Source organism: Perognathus longimembris, chromosome 17 (genome assembly GCF_023159225.1).
Source record: "Perognathus longimembris pacificus isolate PPM17 chromosome 17, ASM2315922v1, whole genome shotgun sequence".
In the NCBI taxonomy this organism is placed as follows: Eukaryota; Metazoa; Chordata; class Mammalia; order Rodentia; family Heteromyidae; genus Perognathus; species Perognathus longimembris.
The window spans coordinates 40,822,088-40,843,261 of NC_063177.1; the positions used below are offsets into that span (position 1 = coordinate 40,822,088).

Here is a 21,174-nt window from a genome sequence, read left to right on the forward strand (position 1 = left end):
ATTCCCTGACCACTTCAAACACGATGTTACTTGTAACCCACAACTCCAACCTTTCCCAACTTGAGTGGATAGGGCATCAATCACGACAGACTCTGCTAAGTTTCCACAAATCATTGGTTTATTAGAAAGTTCCTTTCCCTCATTTTACAGCATATATATCTCTATCATACGTGATAAAGTTAAATACAATCTGTTATGCTTGTAAGTAAGGATAGGTTATCTTGTTTTTCTTAAGTTTTAAAATGACTATTTTGGAAGTTAAAGAAAACTGCCCCCAGGAAGGCAGAGAGGCAGCCAGAGTATGGCTCAATCTACAAGCTAACGGGAAGCAGCACAAAAATGTTAATACTGTGTTTTTAATATTTACATGGGTTGAAAGCAAAGAAAAATGAATCCCTTCACTTCATACAAATTTCATGTTTCCAGTGCTAGTCATTACTTGTAGTCAGAAGAGCACTGAACAGGTAAGACGGAGACTTAGCCAAGAGCTTTGCCCAGAACTTGCTTTTCATGAACTCAAAACCTTTTTCTTTTGGAAATCTGAGATGGCATGGAAACAGAACCTTGGCCCAGCTTAGTAATGGGGATTCCTGTCAGTTGGCCGCTCAACCAATTTTAGCCATAAGAACAGGTAAGGATGTGCCAAAGATGAAACCACTAACTACAACAAGGAGATGGGTCCTGCAATACAGCACCTTTGGGTCAGTACGTTAACTAGGGCAGAGAAGCCTGGGTGAAAGACAAACAGGAGGAAGAGGGGCTGAGGTGGTAATTTCTCTGGTCAGTGTCATGCGAGAAAAGGAAAAAGGAACCTCTACTGCTGAAACTGAGCTGGATAGATAGCATGGAACTATGAAATGAAAGAATTTGAAGTATCTATAAATATGCTCACCTCCCAACAGGAGGAGGAAAAAATTGTACCAACTCTATTATCCTCTGGTCTACTTCTACTTCAGTTCCTAGCCGACCCAAAAGGCACATTAAAAAAAAAAAAAAAGTCAGAGGGGGCTGAACACTAGGAAGGCAAATGAATGCCTGGAACAAAGTACCAAGGGGACCTGGGGATCCCCCCCCCCCCCCAGACAATCACTGAATCTTACTGCTTCCAGAGAATAAAAAGTGTTGAATCTCTCCCTTCTCTGTGGAGTTCACTTGTTTCTTTGTATAAAACAACAAAGCATGCAAGGGAGACAGTCACTACCGAGCATTCCTCTGACACCTGCAGCAGACTGCTGCCCATCATCTCAAAAATCCCAGTGCTGGGGGCACTAATTAATGACTGCAAATTACTTAACATTTTGTCCCAGAGGAAAAAAAAAGTTTTAAAACATTTTTATAGTTCATAACTTCAAAAAATACATGAGCTTGATAAAATATACATGCTTAGTCATTTTTGCATCTAGCAGAAAACAAATACTTTATTTTTTTTGTTTTCATTTTATAACCTTTAAAGTTTCTTAATTCAACTAGGGCAAACATATTTACACAAAGCCACCAGAACAAGGATCACTTAAAGAGCTGGATGTAAAAAATATTATTGCAGTATACTACAAATATGGAACCTTTTTATTATGAGCTACAAAAAGCAGCATTTACGTTTATAGAGTTCAGTGCAATTTTTACATTAAAAAATCCTATAAATTAAGAAGGAAACAACACAACAGAAGAAAATATACCCTTCAGACACATGAGCTCCTGTCTAGGAAGCACATGGGAGACTATGTCCCACATCGCTTCTATTCATGATAGGATCTTCTTTTCTGGGATATGCAGGTGTCTCTTCTGGGATGAGGGACCTCGAGGACAACAGTGCCAAATGCGTGACGCTGTTTCTACGGGAAGTGGACAAACTGCAGCCTGAGTTGCTTCTGGTTCCAGGTCAGACTCCCTTTCCACCTCACCTGGGATAACATGTCACCAAGGGATGGTCAAGGGCACTGCCCCAAAGCGGTGGAGCTTTCACCAGCGGAAAGACAGCTTGGTCTTCCATGTGGCACTGAGAAGGCAGGACCAGACTGGGTGCATGGCAAATGCTTTGGTGACAACTGGGCCAGGGAGGAGGAATATGTTTTCAAATTTTATAGATGGGAAGAGCAGAGGTTAAAAATTAGAGGAAGAAGGAGCCACCTAAACTTGACAGTCTGGAGACGTTGCTGCAGAGGGGAGGGTAGCACTTACTGGTGTTCTCCTAGCTTAGGAACACAGGACAGGGAGAGACAAATAGAGGGGGGAAAAAATCCCTGATAGTAAACCCAAAGCAAACCTCAAAAAACCATTTCTGTAAGCCAAAACAGAATTCTTTGGCTGTCAGACACTGCCCATCCCAGCTTTTACTTGCTGGTATTAATGGCTCAACACCCCCAAGGAAAGAATTATGGATTACCTTCCCTGGCCCTACCTAGGTTCCATCCCCCAACTCATGTACCATGGCTGGGGGGGTGCTGCAGGTCCTGACCTGAGAAGATGGGGTGCAGTAATGGGTGAAGGTGGAGGGCAGTGGCAGTTGCAGCAGCAGGCCGTGGAGCAAGTAGGGTAGGGTAAAGGGCAGCATGTGGGACAGGGTGGAAGGTGAATGGCCCAGGATGGATGGCAGAAGCAGGAATTATGTGGATGGGATGGCTAGCAAGGAAGGTGGCAGGGTGACCAGGGATGATAGAGTGAGTGAGGTGGGACAAAGAAATGGGAGTTAGATGAGGCTGGGGAATATGATGCACTTGGGCAAGAGGCTGGGGGTGAGGATGGGGGTGGATGCCAATGGCGGCAGCAGCAGCGGCAGCATGATGCTGGAGGATGGCATGCTGTACAGTTGTGATGGAGGTGGCTGCGGCGGTGGCTGGCTGCTGAATGTGGATGGGCTGCAGGGCTGGGGTGGCTGGGGCTAGGGCTGCTGAAGCTGGAAAGGCCTTTACTTGCTTGGCCAGAAGCTGCTGCTGGATGTGTTGCTGTGCGGCCTGCTGGAGCTTGCTGTACTTCTCCATCTCCTCAGGGGTGAACGTAATGGGTTGACTCTCCAGGGGAGCCAGTGAAGCATCCTCAGCCCCATCTGTTGATTCAATACTAGGTTCCCCACTAGGAGGCGCATAACCAGGGAAGTGCTCAAGATCTGGTGCTATAGGAAGCAAGCTGGATTCCACAGGGCCTGGGTGACTGCTGCTCTCCAGGGACTCTAGGGTGTCCCCATCACTGGGGTCAGGGAGGTAGTTATGGGAGATGGTTGGATCCCCGGGGTAGCAGTCAGCATGTGCCGGGGTACCTAGTGGAGCCACAGAGTGATCAGCAGTAGCTTCTTCGGACTTTGGATCTTCTGGGGGTGGGTCTGATAAGGGGCCAGCTGTTTCCTCTGAAGGGAACTGGTGCCCAAACGGGGCATCACTACTCCCTGGGGGCCCTTCTTCTGTCTCTGACTGTTCTTGCTCTTCTCCCCTTTCCAAGCCAGACTCTTCACATTTTTTGTTGGGCTTTCGGGTAGCTGGGAGCTTCCCTATCAGTGGAAGCACAGGCTTATTGCCAAGAGAGGGAGGCAGCTTGGGCCCAAAATAACCTTGGGGAGGGTCCTTGAGCTTGAGCCCAGCTTTATTAGGGGTGACCAGCACCTCCTCACTCATACTGGGTTTCCTCTCCACTTTCCTGGCCTGGATTTTCTCTAGTAGCAGTCTGGCAGTAACAGAGTTCTTGTCTTCAGGGCTGCAGTCACTTTCTGACCCCCTTCCTGTGCCAGTGATGCTGTTCTGGGAGGGTGGGCCTGTCCCCTTACAGTCATCTCTGCCATCATTTTTCTTCCCAGGACCTTCTCCTCGGCCTGCTCGAAAATAGTGAGGGGACTGAGAGCGATAGATCTTTGAACGAATGAAGTCTCGACGGCCAGAACGCCTTTCCTCAGGGCTCTCGTGACCCCATGATCCCTTCCTAGAGCCCGATCTCTGGGAAGGACTCCTGGTGCTGCGGCTGCGATCGCGGCTATAGCTCCGGCTCCGCTGCCAGCTGTGAGCTGTGGTACTGCGGCTTCTCCTCTTGCTCCGACTGCGACTACAGCTGCTGCTGTGGCTCCGGCCTCGGGATCTTGAGCGCTCCCTGGTGTGACTCCGAGATCGGCTTCGGGACTGGCTGCAACTGAGGCTATAGTCATCATCAGATGATGAGTATTTGTGTCGTTTGGACCGGTGCTTGGAGCTGGCATAGTCTGAGTCATCTGAGTCATGAGAGCGCTTAGAGTGCCTTCTTGATCGGTCACTATAGTCACTGTAGCTGTCATCAGAGTAACTATGCTTTCTACTGTAGCAGCTCTGGTCTGAAGAACCTTCTGAGCTACTGGAGTAAGAACGCCGGGAAGAGCGATGTGAGGAATGGCGCCGGCCAGACCGGGAGCGGCTGCGGGAATGCTCACTGCCAGAGTCTTCCTCTTCCTCCTCCTCTTCTTCCTCCTCCTCCTCTTCACTGTACTGGGATGGTGACTTCTGGTGGAGCCTACGTGATGAAGCATCATCACTATCTTCCTCTCCACTACTGGGTCGGCTCCGATGGCTGGACCGGCTATTCTGTTTGGTACCAGCCCTTCGCTGACAGGATGAAATTGGGGGTTCACCTTTGTGTTTTCTTCCACCATGGTCTTGGGAACTGCTACCACCCCCACTTTCCTCCTTCTTGCCACTGCTCCCTTCTTCAGCAGGGAGGGACTTCCGCTGGGAGTCATCTTGGGCTCGTCGTCGTCTCCTGGGCGGTGCAGGACTGCCACTCCCAGGGGGTTCTGGTTTGGGTCCTCGTTCAGAATCTGCTGGGGCTGATGACTTATTCTTCTTTCGTTTTCGCTTCTTGCGCTTCTTAGACTTCTCCCCAGACTCTGCCTTACAGCTTTTCTCTTCTGTATCAGCCTTGTGTTTCCGTTTGTGCTTGCTGGACTTTTTGTGTTTCTTTTTCTTCTTGTGTCGGTGGGACTTCCCAGATCGTTCTTTCTTGCTAGGAAGGCTTCGCCCTATGTCTTCACTCTCTGACCCATGGCTACCTCCAGGCTCTTGCTTGTTACAGGCAGACCCTGACGCAGGTGCATCCATTCTGCCTTCTGAGGAATGGAGTACATTCTCTTCCCCTGCATTGCTTTTATTAGGCTCGCTAGGATCAAGACCTTGGAGATAGTCCTTTGAGGAACTTCCTTTATCCTTTGGTTTTTCAGTTCCTTTACCTCTGGCATCCTTGTTCCTTGAAAGTTTAAAGTCAAAGTATAAAGGGTTACAACTGTAGGAAATGGAGGGCTCTGCCTTGGTAAAAACTAATAGTTCTGATGGCCACTGGAGGGCAGTGCTCTCGTCTTTGCTCAAAACTGGGAAGAAGGGGCCCGTAGGATGTTTGGGTCCTTCCTGGTTTGCTTTTCCTGCTGGGGTGGGCTGAGGGGTTTCTTTAGAAAGAGGAGACTCACACATTTGGGTTTCTGAAGTCTTCTGACTCTGACTTTCTGAACTCTGCTCAGTTCCATCCTTTCCTGAGGCTTCCCTTCCCGAGGCCTTCTTTATCTCAGTTTTGCTTCCAGGCTCTGAGGGCTCAGTCATAGTGGTTTCCTTCTGCTGCTCAGAAACTTCACTGCTAACTGTCTTTTCTGTTCCTTGGCTTGCTGCTGCCTTACCACCGCCTTTAGGCTTAGGAGAACTGCTTTTTTTGCTCTCTGGGGCATTCTTAGAGTGTGTACAATTATCACCTTCCATTTGTTCACTGGCTCTCATAAAAAGTAGAAAGGGGAAATTAGGTTTTACTTTACAGTGTGCTGGGGGGATGTAGTGGTAATACTCTGGCTCTGTACCTCCAGTTCCTTCTTCTCGCTTCATCTTTTTTAACTTGGATAATGTTGAGGCGAGGGATCCTCCATCCTGAGGCTCTTCATCTTCTTTTTTACTATCAAGATTACCACTACCATCACCATCTCCCACCTTCTGCAATCCTTGGTCAGAACCTTTCTCGTCAGATTTTGTTCCATCTTCAGAGGTCCCTTCCTCTGCATGATCTTTGAAAACGGATGCGATTGATTCAAGTTTGACAGGAGCCTTCTTGGCAAAGGAAAATGATACTCCCAACTTTTGCAGTGGGGTCCCCAGATTATTCTTAATGCCAAAGCTGATGCCTTGGGAGGCTAACCCAGAAGCCGGTGCCAGTCCAGTAGTGTTAGTGATTTGTACTGCAGTAAAGGGGCCTCCTTTATCTGTTGGGAATTCAGATCCAAGGCCACATGTGGTAGTGGCACCTGTGCCACTGTTTGTAGTTGATTCATCCTTATCCTCATCTCCACCTTCTTCATCTACTGCCACTGTGGTTGGTCTGAACATGGGACCACTTCCAGGTGCACTACATATTGGTTTAGAAAAGTGAAACAAACAAAAAACAGGTTTAGGGGTACATTTTACCTCTTTTATTAAATACTCATCATTTAACAGTGGAATGCACCCTTCCATCCCCCAGTGCTGAAAACTGAATCCAGAGCCTTGGCCATACTAGACAAGTGCTTTGCCAAGAGCTACATTCTCAAGAACTCAACTTTTATGTTTATCATTCCTCATGCGTAGGTATCCAGCACTGACAGGGGGCCCTTTCTAAGCCCTATACTAACAAACAAAACTTGCTCATGTTGCTTCTTTTCTCCCCCTCCCCCCACCCCCCAGTCTGTTGTGGGGCTTGCTCTCAGGGCCTGGGCACTGTCCCTGAGCTCTTTTGTTCAGGCTTAATGCTCAACCACTTTGAGCCACAGACCCAATTCTGTTTTTTGAGTTGTTAATTAAAGATAAGTCTCACTGGGACTTTTCTGCCTGGGCTAGCTTTGAACCACAATCCTTAGATCTCTGCTTCCTGAGTAGCTAGGATTATAGGCGTGAACCAATGGCTGTTGTTGCTCCTTAAGCAGTCAAAACAGTCTCCATCACTACCATTGCATATAGTCTATTTCAACTTGTTTCATTTCATACTGTACCATTCTTTCATTGGTATGCTATCAGATATATGTCTACACAGTCACATCTATATAATCTTCACAAAGATTGTATTTCAGCTAAAGAAAAAAAATCTAATTTTCCTCTATGCATTAAATTTTCATTTCTTTTTTGGGGGGAGGGGAAGGGGCACTGTCCCTGAGCTTCTTTTGCTACTACCATTTGAGCCAGTGCCACTTCTGGGGTTTTCCTGTTTATATGGTACTGAGGAATAGAACCCAGGGCTTCATGCATGCTAGGCAAGCACTCCACCAGTTAAGCCAGATTCCCAGCCAAATTTTCATTTCTCAAAAAATGTATACATTTTCGTTTCCCAGACAGGCAACCAAAAAAAAAAAAAAAAGTATGCATTCTAACTTAAACATAGCCAGAAACCTCTATTAAGCTACTCTATGGCAGTCTGTGGCTAATAAGCCTTTTTTTGAAACTAAATAGTCTGTGCCCATCTCTTGGACACTATGTCAAAACATTTGCTTTGCTTTCGTGATAGAGTAGTTTCCCCTGAGCCAAAGGAGATGTTTCTGACTTCCAGTAAACCTAAAACTGTACACCATTAAAAAAAACCACAATCGGGCTGGGGGTATAGCCTAGTGGCAAGAGTGCCTGCCTCGGATACACGAGGCCCTAGGTTCGATTCCCCAGCACCACATATACAGAAAACGGCCAGAAGCGGCGCTGTGGCTCAAGTGGCGGAGTGCTAGCCTTGAGCGGGAAGAAGCCGGGGACAGTGCTCAGGCCCTGAGTCCAAGGCCCAGGACTGGAGAAAAAAAAAAAAAAAAAAAAAACCACAATTGTACATCTTTATATATATGATGTTTACACTTAAACACTCTCCCCTACCACAAAGTTTAATTTGTAGATTAGGTAAAGAGTTTAACAATAAAATAGGACATTTGTAACAATCCACTGTAACCAAGCCACATGAAAGTCCTCTCTCTTAATGGGATAACAGGGATACAATGGCCAAAAGGATGATTCATGTCTCAGGCAGGAGAGAAAAAGACAGCTCAAGATTTCAACATACTTAGAATGGCATACAATTCAAAACTTGTAAATTCCTTATTTTCCTTTTAATATTTTAATTTTCCTTTTAATATTTTCAAATCAATGGCTAACAGAAATAGAAACCACAGGGACTATTGTAGTTTCTGGACACAGAGCAATGATCATAATCCTTTCAGCTTTGACACTGGGAACACTGGGGAGACTTAATGCCACTTATAAACTGCCTCTCTTCCCTGAATTTTTCAGTGTGTGGCCTATATGGATGGGTATCCTTTGAAGTTCAAACTCAAGAATGAAATAAATTTAGATACTCATTTGGATAAAGCTTCTGTTAATTGACCCTTATCTCCTAACTCTTCTTAATTCTGAAATTGAAAACATCCAGACATGTAGTACCTCTTGCTATGTGAAAATGGGCACTCAACAGACGTGACAGATGTTTACATTATGTTATGAAACGACCCCAAAGAAACAAATAAGTAAAACTCCCAAACACAAAATGAAAGTCTGGGGGGTTGGGAATATGGCCTCTAGGTAAAGTGCTCGCTTCCTATACATGAAGCCCTGGGTTCGATTCCAGCACCACATATGTAGAAAAAGCCAGAAGTGGCGCAGTGGCTCAAGTGGTAGAGTGCTAGCCTTGAGCAAAAAGAAGCCAGGAACAGTGCTCAGGCCCTGAGTTTAATCCCCAGGACAAAACAAACAAACAAACAAACAAAATGAAATTCTGAAATTGAACAAAAAGGAGACTCATTTTGACCTTTTACTTTGTTTTTGTCTTGTTAGTTACTTCAGTAGTATCATGGACTCACACATTATTTCTAGGATGAAAAAATACTGGATCATGGATCTAAACCTTTTATTCTCTTGAGATTACTTGGTCATCTTTTTTATTTTCCCCAGTGCTAGGGATAGAACTCCAGATGAAAAGCAAGTGGTCTACTACTAAGCGTACATACACCCTTAACCCCATTTGGCAATCTTTTAATTATTCACTTACAAAACTGAGAACTGAAACTTATCACTGAAGAAAAACACATATTAGACAGAATATATCTTGAACTAGAAAAATGGTCTAGTGTACTTTGCTTGAACCGGGGCCTGGCGTTATCCCTGAACGTTTCTGCTCAAGGCTGGCACTCTACCACGTTAGCCACAGCTCCACTTTCAGCTGTGCTCTACAGCGCCACAGCTTTCAGGTGTGTGTGTGTGAGTGTGTGAGTGAGTGTGTGTGTGTGTGTGTACTTAAATGGAAATAAGAGTCTCAGACTTTCCTGCATAGGCTAGCCTCAAACTATTATCCTCAGATTTCAGACTCCTGAATAGCTAGGATTACAAATGTGACTCACCAGTGCCTGACCGGAATAATTTTTTTTTTTTGGCCAGTCCTGTGGCTTGAACTCAGAGCCTGAGCACTGTTCCTGGCTTCTTCTTTTTGCTTAACGACAGAACTCTACCACTTGAGCCACAGTGCCACTTCAGGCTTTTTCAGTTTGTATGGTGCTGAGGAATTGAATCCAAGGCTTTATGCAAGCTAGGCAAGCACTCTACCACTAAGCCACATTCCCAGCCCCCCTCAGCAAAATTTTAAAAGCTACAGTCACAGTCTTTCTGTCTATTCTTCCTCACCACCTCTATCCGACCTCCTTTCCACCCTCTCTTTCTTTGACACAGAGCCTAGCTATGAAGCCTAGGCTGGCTTTAAATTCTCCATTTTCCTAAGTGCTGAGATTATAGGTAAGCCACTTATTCTTGTCGTCATAGTTTCTCTCTGTACTAACTAGAACTAGTGTCTCCTCTTTGGTCCTGGATAGCCACTGAAAAACCAGGGATCTCACTTCTTTTCCTTTCTGATTGAAGCACTTTATCACATAAAACCTACAGTCAGCTTCAAATGCTAAAAAAATTCAGTGCCTTAAGTTAGGTAAATTTGTCTAAGGCTAAATATCAGCTAAAAAAGTGGTAACCAGCAATAACTATGAAAGAACATTAAAAACCTTCAAGAAGGCAGGAAACTACAGAGAAATAAATGGATAAAATTTGGTGTTAGAGTATTTAGTACTAAGCATATAGTGTGTATCCCAGAACTTCCTGGATAAAAATAACAGAATACTGAAGTATTAGAGAGTAGTGACATTACTTTTTTTGGTGCCAGGCTTTAACTGAGAGCCTCTGAGTTTCAACTCAGTTTTTTCCTCTCATTTTGTCACTCACTGCTGGCACTCCACCAACTGAGTCATGCCTCACCTTCTGATTTTTTTTTTTTTTTTTTTTTTTTTTTGCTGATTAACTAGAGATAAAGAGCTTCTCAGATCTGTCTGCCTAGACAGGCTAAACTGTGATCCTCAGACAAACACCAGTCTCTTGAGGAGCTAGTAAAGGTGTGAAGCCCTGGCAGGCCTGGTGTGATATCATTTCTTAATTATCTGATATACTAGGTGTTCTTCTGAATATTTCTTTATTTTTTTGTTGTTGTTGTTGTTGGTCGTCGGGCTTAAACTCAGGGCCTGGCCTCTTTTGCTCAAGGCTAGCACTCTACTACCTGAGCCACAGCTCCATGTCAGGTTTTCTGGCGTCTAAACCTGCCCTACTGATTTTGAACTATGATCCCCAGATCTCAGCTTCCTGATTAGCTAGGATTATTATGTATGAGCCACCAAAACCCAGGTTTGAGTACTTCTAATAATAACTCAATCACTTCTTACAACAACTGTTAAGTAAAATCATTATTCTTAGAGATAAGGCAACTAAGGCATACAGGCTTACATAAGGATATAACAACAATATATTAATTTTAAAGATGAATATATTTTTAGTTTAAAAGAAGAATCTACTAAAAGATGGAAGCAAGGATCTTGCTTTGGAGCTTAACCACAGGGCCTGGGCATTGTCTCTGAGCCTCTCTGTGGTCAAGGCTAGCACTCCACCACTTGAGCCACAGTGCCATTTCTGTTTATGTGGTACTGAGGAATCGAGCTCAGGGCTTCATGAATGTTAGGCAAGCACTGTACCACTAAGCCACATGCCCAGCCCATGAGCCCAAGGGTCTTACATTAACAAACAACACCTCTAGACTTTGTGCTTTTGAATAAGAGTCTTGCTAACTTAGTTTGGGCTACTTACAATTCGAAATCCTCATGCCTCTGCTTTCTGAGTAGCTGGGACTACAGGTGAGTGCCACTATATCCAGTTTAAAAATTTTAAGGCTTAAAAATATATTAAGGCTTGTGATTTTTACACCTCAATTTAAATGTTAAATCATCATCTTAAATCTATAGCTCTAAGTCTTAAGCATTTTAGCTATCTGTAAAACACTATAGCAGAAAATTTCCTTACCATTCAGCTTGTTTTCTCTGCTCTGCCAACTCATGGAGCCGCCGAAGGGCTTTTTCTTGTTTCTTTTCATCTTTGCGAGATCTTGAAGAAACATTTCGGGCAAACTCTCTCTGCTTGAGATCTTTTAATCTCTGGGTAACAGAAAGAAAGGAACAGAGGGTGGGTGATTTACAGTAACTTCGAGATTTTAAGACAAAGCCTTTAAAATATTTACTCTCAACCAATGGTTATGGTACGGAGTGTAGAAATACATTATTATACTTTCTTATGGTACTGAAAACACAACAGCTGATTACTCTGGGTACACACGTGTGATATCTGCATTTATAATTAGGACAGCAGTCATTTGCCTTACTGGGCAAAATAAAATGGTTTCAGAAGCAAAAAGCAAATTTTAGAACACCGGGAAGAAAGAAAAGGGACTATTTAATCACCTGTTTTTCCAGGATGCAAAACTAGACAAACAGAACATGAGATAAATTGTAGTAACACAAGCCAAAGAGAACAAAAAGGGGTTAGGCTAGCACAGAAAATTATTTGCGATGTAAGATCTTAAAAAGCAATGTACAGCTTTCATGGGGGAGGTTAAATCAAAACAAGTAGATGACATACTTTTATTTTACCATAAAAGGTGTTGTTTCTTTTCAGCATGTTTCCTGCCACATTAAACAAACCCTAGATGTCTTCCAATGCTAGTACATTCAGAGTTCATCAATTTGACCACTTTCATCTGGTCAGTCTGCTGAAATTAGATTATAATATGAATAGCTTTTATTCCTTCATGGTTCTGAGAGAAATACCCAGAGGATAAAGAGGGAAAAATACAGATAAAGCTGAAGATTTGAATATTTAGATAACAGAATAGGTCTTTTATTCTCAAAAGCTACTGTACACATTTCCTTAAGATAAAAGAAACAACCAAAAAAGAACAGTGCCATAATACACTGCTGACAAAGTCCAGACATACCTATCTGCAATGACAACAGGACTAAAATTATTTTCAACACAGTAGATATTGTAATATCAAAACAAAACAAAACAAAACACATACATTAGTCTATGTTTTTACATCAGCATGGGAAAAGGACTTTGACCCAATATAAAGTGGACATTGCTTTGTAAAAAGATATGATGTTGAACAGACAGAGGTATTTTCATATCTAATATTTATGAAGTGTGTTTTGAAACTTTTGAATTGGGAAGGGGTAAGGGTAGAAAGACACACAGGCACACACAAAAAAGAGAGATACAGCTAAAGACACTAGTAGAAAAACTCACTCTTGTGATCAGGGCTCCCAAATTAGAAGGATTTGCTTTCAATACATCAGCTGAAAATGTCATATCACAAAGGAAAAAAAGTAAAAAATAAAACAAGAATGGAAGAGAAAAAAAATAAAGCAAGCATTACTACATAAGCTCTCTTAGTGAACCTGCAAACTATTATACTGAACAATCAAGGACAAAGCCATCAACTTTAAAAGTGCTGGGAGAAGGGAAGCACATATGTACACAGAGACTGACAATAATACTGCCTAGGTATATGAAACAATCTCTGTTACTTTAATAAAAATGACTGTATAACTTTGGAAAGGACTGCTGCTGTCTAAAAGCAGTTAGCCTTGCTTTATTCCACTTATCTTTGTTTTGGGGAAGTTCAAGTAACCAACAACTGGCTAAACTGTTACTAAGACAGGTTGATCACATACAAGACTATAAAACCACTTCAAAATGGAGAACTATTCTATGTAAATATGAATCCTATTTTCTTCTTCGAAAGAAATAGGGTAAAAAAGAGTCCCCATCAGGACATCATCATCATCACCACCACCAGCATCATCATTATTTTGCCAGTACTGGGGCTTGAACTCAGGGCCTAAGCACTGTCCCTGGCTTCTTTTTGCTCAAGGATAGCACTCTACCACTTGAACCACAGGGCCACTTCTGGCTTTTTTGATATATGTGGTGCTGTGGAATCGAGCCCAGGGCTTCACGCATCCTAGGCAAGCAGTCTACCACTAGGCCACATTCCCAGCCCTATTATTAATAATACTTTTTAATTTCTACCATTTGAGCCACAGTGCCACTTCTGGCCTGTTCTGTTTATATGGTACTGAGGAATCAAACCTGGGGCTTCATGCATGCTAGGCAAGCACTCTACCACTAGGCAACATTCCTGGCCCCAGCTATATTAATTATTTTAAGGCTACCAGCCTAGCCTTTTCTTTTCTTTACAATACGCTTTTTAGTCAAAACTTAAGTACAGTGTATTTTTCTTATATATGCCATCTTCTTTCTAGCCACCTTATTATAGTTTCCCCATGCTTAAGTCATTTTCTTCCTTCTTATAAATATTTCATCTTATTTACGAAGCATTTATGTTATTTTGTATGATAGTATTGGGGCTTGAACTCAGGGTGTGAGCACTGTCCCCAAGTTTTTTTCTCAAGACTGGTACTCTACCACTTGAACTACAGCTTTACTTCTGGTCTTTTTGTTTTGGATTCAAGGGCAAACTAAATCCCCTTCACAAAATCTCTATTGATCCTTCATAAGGCGGGATATCTCTTTCCGAACTGCTAGTACTTTTGCCAAAAGTCTCATTAGCAACTGTCATATTCTGCTCTCTAATTAGTTTTGTCTTTCAGAAAAGCAGTATGTATAAGCTTCATAGTCTAAAAGACCTACGTTTAAATAATTCAATCACTAGGTGGTTTTTATACCTCACAGCTTCAGTTCCCTTAGTGTAAAAATAGGGCTATCAGTAGATTTATGATACTGTCAAAATAAATGTAAACTACTTAATAAGTCACAACAGTTCAATACCATCTTCCCTTAAGTCTACTTAATAATTTGGTTTAAATAGTGGATCTCTGTTTTAGTCCCCAAATAAAAATGTCTGATATTTCTAGGAAAGGCTAATACCAAATATTCTCAAATCTCTAATAGGGACACATTCTATGCAATCAATATATTTGTATTCCAGCTATTATTAAGATAGCAGAAAAGCCTCTTATTTGGAGAAACAATAAGCCTAGAAATGAATATTCCTTACTCCTGAATAAAATTAAGTCAAATAACAAGATACATATTGATCAGAAACAATTCCCTATATGCAAAAAAGTAATTTTGGGGGGAGATGCTAGGAATTGAACTCAGGGCCTTGAACAAATTGAGCTACATCTCTGACCTAAAAAATAATTTTTATAAAGGTCAAGGACCTAATCAGAAGTCAATTTTTCAAAATTGTCCATTTCATTCAACAGGCTAGCAGTCCTGGCTCATTTGCCACTCAGTACTCATATGAAATTCTGTAAACCGTACATAATTTTTGTTCTCTGTAATCCTAAGGAAAATAACATCTACAGATAACTTCTTTAGCTAAAAATAAAAGGTCAACGTGACTGTTTAGAAGAGAAGAATCAGGGAGGGAAAAAGAGAAAGGAGAGGGTAAGAAGATCCCCAAAACTAGCTGGGCGCTGGTGGCTCATGCCTGTAATTATAGCTACTCAGGAGGCTGAAATCTGAGGATCATAGTTCAAAGCCAGCCAGGGCAGGAAAAGTCCGTGAGACCTCCAATTTACCACTAGAAGACTGGTAGTGGAGCAGTGGCCCAAAGTGGTAGAGTGTTAGCCTTGAGCCAAAGAGTTCAGGCTCTGAGTTCAAATCCCAAAACTGAGAGAAAAAAAGTGTGCAGGGGCTGGGAATGTGGCTTAGTGGTAGAGTGCTTGCCTAGACTGCATGAAGCCCTGGGTTCAATTCCTCAGTACCACATAAATAGAAAAGGCTAGAAGTGGCGCTGTGGCTCAAGTGTAGAGTTAGCTTTGAGGAAAAGAATCTCAGGGACAATGTCCAGGCCTAAGTTCAAGCCCCAGGACTGGTAAAAAAATTAAAAAGTAATAATAATAATAATAGTAGTAGTAGTATAGGCATGATGGTGACTCTTTCTACCCTATTTCTTTCAGAAGAAGAAAACTGGACTCATTACATCTGTAATCTGAGCTATTCAGGAGGCTAAGACCTGGAAGACTGTGATTCCAAGTCAGTTGGAGCAAAAAAAAAAACAAAACCCTGAGATGGGGCTGGGAATATGGCCTATGCCTCGTATATATGAAGCTCTAGGTTCTATTCCTCAGCACCACATATATACAAAAAGCCAGAAGTGGCGCTGTGGCTCAAGTTGGCAGAGTGCTGTCTTGAGCAAAAAAGAAGCCAGGAACAGTGCTCAGGCCCTTAGTTCAAGCCCCAGGACTGGAAAAAAAAAATCCTTGAGACGATCTCCAAAATAAGTAGCAAAAAGCCTTTAGGCTGGAGGTGTGGGTTCAAGTGGTAGAGTGCCAGCCACGCAATCAAAAACTGAGCAAGTGTGAGGTCCTGAGTTCAAACCCTGGTACCAGGGGTGAAGGAAAAAGGTGTGAGTCACAAAAAATTGGGTTGGGGGTATATTTTAGTACTACCCTTTTCTATCAAAACAAAACCTGGTACTAGGAAAACAAAACTATTCCCACGACAAGGAAATTTCAGACATCAGAAAGGTAAAGGCAATGGATTTCCTATTACCACTAAAACAATTATGTTCTATATTTACTCAGTTCAGAAGAAAAACACTTAATTTAATTAACAATAGCACCAGGACTGAATTTCCCTAACTAAACTTGCAATGTTCATATATGGCACAAAACAGATGCTCAATAAACATTTATTAAACTGGTTTAATTTTTTAAAATGAGATGTTGGGAGAACACATGCACTTTCATGCAGTGTTTCTTGTTTATGAAGACACAGGATGAATTTTTAAAAAGGGTGGTTGTTAGCTTCTTTTTCTGCTTATACATAATCTGGCCTTAAGATGGCCAGAAGTAGGCTGGGGATATGGCCTAGTGGCAAGAGAGCTTGCCTCGTATACATGAGGCCCTGGGTTCAATTCCTCAGCACCACATATACAGAAAACGTCCAGAAGTGGCGCTGTGGCTCAAGTGGCAGAGTGCTAGCCTTGAGCAAAAGGAGGCCAGGGACAGTGCTCAGGCCCTGAGTTCAAGGCCCAGGACTGGCCAAAAAAAAAAAGATGGCCAGAAGTGGCACTGTGGCTCAAGTGGCAGAATGCTAGCCTTGAGCAAAAAAAATAAAAAAGAAGCCTGGGACAGTACTCAGGCCCTGAGTCCAAGGACCAGGACTGGCAACAAAAAAAAAAAAAAAAAAAAAAAAACACAAAACAAAACAAAAAACAATCCTACATACCCCAAATCCATGGCTTCTTCAGTTCAGCTGCTTATTTCTTTTGTGCCTGTCCTGGGGTTTGAGCTCAAGGCGTGCATGCTCTCCCAGAGCTTTTATGCTCAAGGCTGGTGCTCAACTACTTGGCCACAACTCCACTTCTGGCCTTTCTTTCTTTTGGTGGTTAGAGATTAAGCGTCTCATAGACTTTCTTGCCCAGGATGGCTTCAAACCTCTCTCCTGAGATCTCAGCCTCCTGAGTAGCTAGGATTACAGATGTGAGCCACTGGCATCCAGCAGCCTACCGGTTTTTGCTTCCTTTTATAACGTAACAACATGTTCTCATTTTCTCTCCCATTCTGAAGTAATCACACTGTAGCTGTAGCTTGAACATCTGATTTAAGCACCAGGTCTAATGCTAATGGATAAGATCACCTTACGCCATCACCACTTGGTTAGAGAAAAGTACAGGAGTCAAGATTATAATAGTGAAGGAATCTAAGTAAACAAAAGATGAAATCCTTTAGTAATATCTATCTGTAAGGGATGAAAACTCATTTTACGTAAGAGTACCTAAGTATAAGAAAATGCTAATGCAGATTACCGTGAAACAATGAGAAAGAAGAAAAATATAAATCCTTTATGGTAACAGTCATGTTAACTGTAGTCATTCATGATAATACTTACCAATTATTATCAATTACTTTGCAACATAGACTATTAATGTCATTAGGTAGACATCAAGTAAGTTTGTCACAAAATTACTGTGTAATATTTGTTTTGCTATGTTGAGGAATTCAGTGGAAAATCTTAGAAGTATGGTATTTAGAAAAACAAATGTGCCTACATTAAGGAATTTTCATATATGTTTTTAAATGTCCTAATATACACATATGTATATAAGTGTACATATATGCATATATCTTCATTTCTATTACCATGGAAATTTAACATGAATAAGCTGTTAAGATAACTGAGATAATTTTAGACCATAACTTAACCATTTAAAGTGTCCAGTTTAGGGGATTTTAGCGCAATCATCCACAAACTTTTATTTAGGCTGCTTTATCCTTTCAGACAAAAATAGAACACAGAGCCTAATCTTAGAATCTCTGTAGTACATCATTGTGATAATTTAAGTTTAGGGAAAGGAACGAGCTAAAATGGAAGAATGTGAATAGAGTAAAATAATTTTTGTTAGAATTGTGTGCTGAATTGAAAAAAAAAACAACAATTAGAACTACATATGAGAATTCCTGCAACAGTCTCCTGAATGGTCTATTTAAAATTAACACTACCTGTAAAAACAGACAGCTCCTCTACATAGACACAGATTTTTCCCAAGGTATACGTTGTGACTGCTAGATCTAAGCAGCTCTTCCCAAGACAAGACCGGGATGAACACATATGGCTTAGCAGCCAATAAAGCCCAATAGACAGTCAAGTTTTACAGAACAATTAAATGATTTAATTCTCTATTAAGCAAAATAGTTCCAATAGTTACTGTACCAATAACAGAAAGTACTACTATATTTGAAGTTTCATTTCTGCTACAGCTTATTAAAATAAGCTATAAGCCAAGCACCAATAGCACATACTTATAATCCTAGCTACCCAGGAGGCTGAGATCTGAAGATAATGATTCAAAGCCTACCTGGGCAGGAAAAGTCCTTAAGATTCTTATATCCAATTAACTCCCCAAAAGCCTGAAATAGAGCTGTGGCTGAAGTGGTAGAGCACTAGCCTTGAGCAAAAAAATCTCAAGGACAGCATCTAGGCCCTTAGTCAAAGTACTTAGAACCAGCATACGTGCACGCATGCGCATGCATGCATGTACATACACGTGTATATACACACACACACACACACACACACACACACACACACACACACACACACACTTTTAACCTGAGTGCTGGTGACTCATGCCTGAAATCCTATCTACTCACAGGGCTGAGATACAAGGATCAAGATTTCAAGCCAGCCTGAGCAGGAAAATCTATGACACTCTTATCTCTAATTAGCCACCAAAAAGCCAGAAGTGGAGCGGAAGCTCAAGTAGTAGAACAAAAAAGCAAAAAAGCTAAGGGACATGTTTGTACCCAGTTTTCAAGTTCAAGCCCCAGTACTGCAACAACAACAACAAAAAATCTGTTCTGTAAAATTTAGTGGCCACTTGCTTTGAGTTCATCTGCTTTAGTTATTTCAAGCTCAGGAAACTAAAGTTGGGTTTGGTAGTACATGCCTGTAATCCCAGCTACTTAGGAGGTGGAGACAAGAGGATCGTAAGTTTGAGTCTGGACAAGGCAAAATCATGGGGACTCTAACTTACAAATAATCAAGGGTCACTCCCTTTCCTGTCAGTGTCTTGCTTGCAGGTCTCTAGACTGTCTAAATGATGTTCAGTGGATGAAGTAGAGGCAGCTAGCTATATTACCAAGTCCAAAATCTGGGAATGATTGTCTTCTTCACACTAAGGCTCTGGAAGGGGTGAAGGGTAAGAGCGGGGGGTGGCCCAGCTGTACTAGTACTTGGTGGTAGCATGTACATGCATTTCATAGAGATCTTTTTCTAACGAACCAAATGAAAACTCCCATATGGGTGGGGGGAACTTGCTGGTTCTGGAATAGAAGAGAGCTCCTCATAGTTCATAGTTCATCAAGTTGTGAAGATTCATAAAAAGCAATAAATATATCATTCTGACTGAAGGGGATAATATAGCTGTTGATGATCAAGGCCTCTAGAAACAAGGAGCACATTGGCTAGAGAAAAAAGATGTGGCACTGTTGGCAACCCCTATGAATGACAACTTTAATGTATGCAGCCTTGAATTTTCTGGGTTTATTTGTGCTGGTACATTGTAAGAAGACAGCCTCAATATTCTGGCAACATGTGTACTTTTGTTACTGAATATCTGGGGCAGATGTTGGTTTGTAGTTGGTAGAACAAAGAACACACAGTGATGGCACTTCCTGGGAACATGGGTTTACATGCTTGTGAGCATTAGTTGATGTTCTCACACCAGAACTGTGTGTGAGTGGACGCATGCTCACCATGTAGTGCACTTCATGGGACTCCCCTAATCACAACTTTTCATATCTTGTGACTGTCACTATTTCACATTTTAATAAATTAGTGAATTTTTTTATATTAAAAGGTTAGGAAGGGTTGGAAATGCAGCTTACTGGCAGAGTGCTTGCCTAGCATACATAAAGCCCTGGGTTCAATTCCTCAGAACTATATAAATGGAAAAAGCTATAAGTGGCACTGTGGCTCAATGGTAGAGTACTAACTTTGAACAAAAGAAGCTCAGGGACAGTGCCCAGGTCCTGAGTTCAAGCCCCAAAACTGGCAAAAAAAAAAAAAAAAACAACAACCAACAACCCAAAAACCCAAAGGGGGAAAGGGACTGGGGAGGGGGGAAGGCAATGGAGAAAAATGAGAGAGGAGGTAACAAGTTTGATAAGAAATGTCCTCACTGCCTTAAGTATGAAACTGTAACCCCTCTGTACATCACTTTGACAATAAATAAATAATAAAGTAATTTTAAAAATCTCAACTGGGAAAATTACTACTTTTTTGGGGGGGCAGTCCTGGGGCTTGAACTCAGGGGCCTGGACACTGCCCCTGAGCTTCTTTGCTCAAGGCTAGCACTCTACCACTAGAGTCGCAGTGCCACTTCCATCCTTTTCTGTTTATGTGGTACTTAGGAATGGAACCCAGGGCTTCATGCATGCTAGGCAAGCACTCTACCACTAAGCCACATCTCCAGCCCCAAACTACTACTTTTATCATCTGCTATTTGTTACCAAGTAAGATCAGTCTTGTGATCGCTTATGTTAAAGAAAAAAAAGAAAGCAAAAAAGTTTTCATATTAAGGTTATGTTTGCAGAAAAAAGAGGGAGACTAGAGCAAATTTAAGAAACTGCTTTATAGTACCAGATTTTGCCAAGTGGATTAGTGTACTGAAATTCTAAGTAAGTTGTTAAGGAGGCAGTCTTCAACTTTATACTTTCCCAATGTTAATCAGAACTTCACAGAAACTTGTGAGAGGAGAAGGAAAGGAATAGCCCTGGGTCACAAACAAGCTCAAGTATTTTGAGAAGACAGGTAACATTAAATCACACAGCTGTTAAGAGAAAAGAGATGCAGAAATGAAGTCGAAACTACAACTGAATACAGAGAAAGTAAGGAGCTAACAAGGACTCAGCTCTATTCAAGGGGTTATACTGAAATGTAGGCCCAGTGTCACTAGATATTAATTTTTAAAGGTAAGTCAAAGCTGAATTATGTAAAATTCAATCTGCTCTTCTTTTTTCTATAGAGACAGGCACGCTTATCATTTCAGCAGTTGGGAGGCTGAGGTAGGAAGACTGAGAATTCAAGGCTAATGTGTGCTACAAGGTCTTGCTAGACAGCAACAAAAAATATCAACAACAAAAAATACAAAACAAAAATCAAGAACAATAACAAAAGAAAAATAAAAAACTGTAACAATAACAAATAAAAGACATGGATTCTCAACATGTTGTCAAGGCTGGCCTTAAAATCATGGTCTCTCAAATAATTCTCCCTTGATCTCCAGAGTATCTGAAATTACATGTGTGCACCACTGTGCTCAGCTTTCATTTTTAACAAGTTTGGACCAAATGAAAAT

The 21,174-nt window shown here is 41.8% G+C and overlaps 1 protein-coding gene across 5 annotated transcripts in view; it reads right to left on the bottom strand.

The window, feature by feature from the left end:
• Positions 1 to 96: 96 nt before the first annotated feature.
• Gpatch8 (G-patch domain containing 8) overlaps positions 97 to 21,174 on the bottom strand; it is a 73,704-nt gene continuing 52,626 nt past the window's right edge. For all 5 annotated transcript variants that reach the window (XM_048367192.1, XM_048367195.1, XM_048367194.1 and 2 more), the window contains 2 exons: positions 11,307 to 11,437; positions 97 to 6,327 (listed from right to left, as the gene is read on the bottom strand). In XM_048367192.1, coding sequence (XP_048223149.1) covers positions 2,418 to 6,327; positions 11,307 to 11,437 — 4,041 coding nt within the window. In that variant the 3' untranslated portion in view covers positions 97 to 2,417. The remainder of the gene's footprint in view (positions 6,328 to 11,306; positions 11,438 to 21,174) is intronic.